Raw genomic sequence first — 3437 nt, 5'->3', positions numbered from 1 at the left:
GACAGCTGTTCAGCGTTTGGTAAGACAGGACAGGACAGGATAGAACTGGTTAAAATGACCAATTTACCCCCAGTGAGCTGTTTAGTGTTTTTTCACTATGAAATGCATTCGGGTAACACTGRTCCTACTACCACTACAGCCCTAATAATTCATTAATAACAACAACAACATTCAGCAATCATAATCAATGTAAACTCTCGAAATAAATCATAATACTTGATTAAAATCCCTAATAAGTACTTCAATTAATCAAGTTGTTCGCGAAATCGAGTACGAAACCACCATCAAAATATAATTCCTTACTTGCATGAAACAAGAAGAAAGGTATTTGAAGAGTTTCTTCAAATTCGTGATGTAGTTGCTGTAAGAAGCAGCAGCGGCCATCGAAGAAGCAGCAGCGGCGGCCATCGGAAGAAGCAGCAGCGGCCGGCCATCGGGAGAAGTAGTAGCGGTGGCCATCGGAAGAAGCAGCAGCGGCCGGCCATCGGGAGAAGCAGCAGCGGAGAAGCAGCGGCGGCGGCCATCGGAGAAGCGGCAGCGGCCATCGGAGAAGCAGCGGCGACGGCCATCGAAGGGAGAAGCAGCGGCAGCGGCCATCCGGAGAAGCAGCGGCGGCGGCCATCAGAGAAGCAGCGGCGGCGGCCATTGGAGAAGCAGCAGCGGCGGCCATCGGAAGTCGCCGTCACCGGTCGTCGGTTGAGCGGTGGAAGGGATGGAGGATAGGAGAGTGAAGGGGAAAAAGGAAGGTATGCGTATGAGATTTTTGAGGGTAAAGTGGTAAAAAGTTTCTTGTTCTACTTAGTTCCATGGGTAAAGGGTGGACAACCTTGTCCCACCCTTGTTCTAGTTTGTTCTAGTTAGTCCCACATAAAACCACACCAAACATAGGACAATTGTGTTCTGTCTTGTTCTGTCCCACCCTGTCCAACGTACCAAACGCACCCTTAGAGAATTGGGGTGTCCTATAAAGAGGTCTATTGAGACACTTAGAGAATTGGGGTGTCCTATAAACTCAATTTTATAGTAGTGTTTATTTTTATTCAAAAGTAAAAAACATTGTTATTCTCAAAACCACGTAAACTGTATTATATGAACATAGACAAAAAAAAAAGTAAAACAAGACATGAAAATAAAAAAGCATCTCATTGCGTTACACGAGTATCCTTCTAGTATCATTAAACATGTCTAATTTATCAACTAATTACCGAACATGATTTTAAAGTAAATTATCACATTTAATTCATTTAGATGTGATTGGGTTTTAATAACTTAACTTTCTTTATTTAATATTAAAAAATATAAAAGTTATGAAATAAAAAATTATTTAAATTTAATATTTTATTAATTATACATGGAACATCAACTTTTGCAAATTTTTTTAAGAATAAAATAAATATTTAAATGATGCATAATGAGTTAAATTGAAACAATTATTTCTGCAGGTACTCTCTCCAGCGTGTCTCTGTCTTCACTTTTTCCCGCGCTTTAAACCACCATAATCTCCGGCATTCACCACAAGAAACGCCGCAGCACCGCCGTATATCTCTCATTTTCATGTCCTCCCAAACCCTCCGCCATACCCCACAACCACCTCTTTGATGGCGTCAACCACCTCCGCCGCACCTCAATCCCGGACCAAACTCTCCAAAACGTTCCAAAGAGTCATCACCTTCAAGAAATCAACAAAATCTCTCTCCAACAATGGCTTCTGCTTGCACCTCCCTAACGACAAGTTCAAAAACTCCGACCGGCATTTCGACAAACAGTTGGTGGACGAAGCGGAGGTTAGGAACAGAGCCGCCATGGATGCGTTTGTTGCCAAGCTTTTCGCCACCGTTTCATCGTTGAAAGCAGCGTATGCCGAGCTACAGGCGGCGCAGTTCCCTTACGATGGAGGAGCTATACAGTCTGCAGATCAGGTTGTCGTTGATGAGCTCAAATCGCTTTCGGAACTGAAACGAAGCTTCATGAAGAAACAGATCGATGCTTCACCTCCTCATGTGACTCTGTTGCTATCCGAGATCCAAGAACAACAATCTCTCATGAAGATGTACCACATCACCATGAGTAAAATGGAGAAACAAATCAAATCGAAGGATTCAGAGATCTCGTCGCTCGAGAATGTGTTAATGGCGGCCAATTCCACGAACAAATCGATCGAATCGAGGCTCAGTTCGAGCAGATGCTTCCCGCTCTTGGACAACAAAAATCTATCGGATCTAACCATAACAAATTTCATCGGAGTATTAGATTACGCCTTAAGATCCATACAAGACTTCGTGAAGCTGTTGATTTGTGATATGGAAGCTGCAAATTGGGATATCGATGCTGCTGTAAAAGCAATCGAGCCGGACGAGATTTTCCCCAAATCGAGCTACAAATGTTTCGCATTCGAATCATACGTCACTCGTGAAATCTTCGAGGGTTTCAATGTTCGATCCGACGAAGACGAAGAAGATCGTTTCCAGAATTTCTATCAATTCAAGAAGCTAAAATCGTTAACAACTACACATCTATTGAAACAAAACCCTAGATCACCTTTCGCGAAGTTTACACGCGCCAAGTACATGCGATTGGTGCATCCGAAAATGGAGTTCTCGTTCTACGGCAATCTCAGCCAACGGAAAACGTTAAACGCCTGGCAGTTCCCGGAGACGCCGTTCTTCGGCGCGTTTGCGGAGATGGCGCGGCGCGTGTGGATTCTACGGTGTCTGGCGTTGTCGTTTCATGAGGAAGTGAGTGTGTTCCGTGCGACGAAAGGATGTCGATTCTCGAATCTATATATGGAAAGTGTGATGGATGATGAGATCGGCGATGAGCTACGGGTGGCCTTTACGGTGGTTCCGGGATTTAAGATTGGGAAAATGGTGGTGCAGAGTCAGGTTTATGTATCTCCGGTCCGGCGATTATCCCGGCAGAATGAGGGACCAAGGGGTTTTTGACCGTTGGTCAATGTACAGCTTCTAGTTGGTTATACGGATGGTATAATAGTATCATACTGAATGTATGTATTTTTTTTCAGTCAACCAAATATGAGTAATATTAATCTGAAAATTTACAAATTGTACTTTTTAGCTATTTTTAATTTAAATTCAAATTTTAGTCGATTTTTACGTAGAAAAAAAAATCTTTACGCATGTATGTAAGTATTGAATAAAAAGGAATTTGAGTCAGAAAATGACTAAAAAGTGAAACTTTATTTGTTGATTGGTTGTTTTGGTTAATTTTCCAAGTTATTTTTTTTAATTATTTTTAATCGATAATTTTTTAAGTTTTATATATTCGGTATCTATTTTTAGAGGCTTAATGTTTTGAGAACTTCAAAAAGATTGTTAGATATGTGATAACTTCTATTTTAAGGTTTTATTTTACATTGTTTTTTTTTTCATTTAAGTATAATATTTAATTTATTGATTAACATATATTTGTTTTACAAA

At 40.9% G+C, this 3437-nt stretch overlaps 1 protein-coding gene across 1 annotated transcript; it reads left to right on the top strand.

The window, feature by feature from the left end:
• The first annotated feature begins 1598 nt into the window (after positions 1 to 1598).
• On the top strand, positions 1599 to 3046 carry LOC112526857 (protein GRAVITROPIC IN THE LIGHT 1-like). Its single transcript, XM_025137279.1, has one exon. It carries the CDS (start codon positions 1599 to 1601, stop codon positions 2940 to 2942), a length of 1344 nt encoding a protein of 447 aa, XP_024993047.1. The 3' UTR covers positions 2943 to 3046.
• The last annotated feature ends 391 nt before the right edge of the window (positions 3047 to 3437 follow it).

This window comes from Cynara cardunculus (genome assembly GCF_001531365.2).
Source record: "Cynara cardunculus var. scolymus isolate 2C chromosome LG 14, CcrdV1, whole genome shotgun sequence".
Classification (NCBI taxonomy): domain Eukaryota; kingdom Viridiplantae; phylum Streptophyta; class Magnoliopsida; order Asterales; family Asteraceae; genus Cynara; species Cynara cardunculus.
Note: the sequence above shows the minus strand (reverse complement) of the source record. Positions and strands in the feature narration are given on the sequence as shown.

Bases quoted from the DNA above. Each gene is read 5' to 3' on its own strand.
- LOC112526857 (XM_025137279.1), top strand. From the start codon at position 1,599: ATGGCGTCAACCACCTCCGCCGCACCTCAATCCCGGACCAAACTCTCC.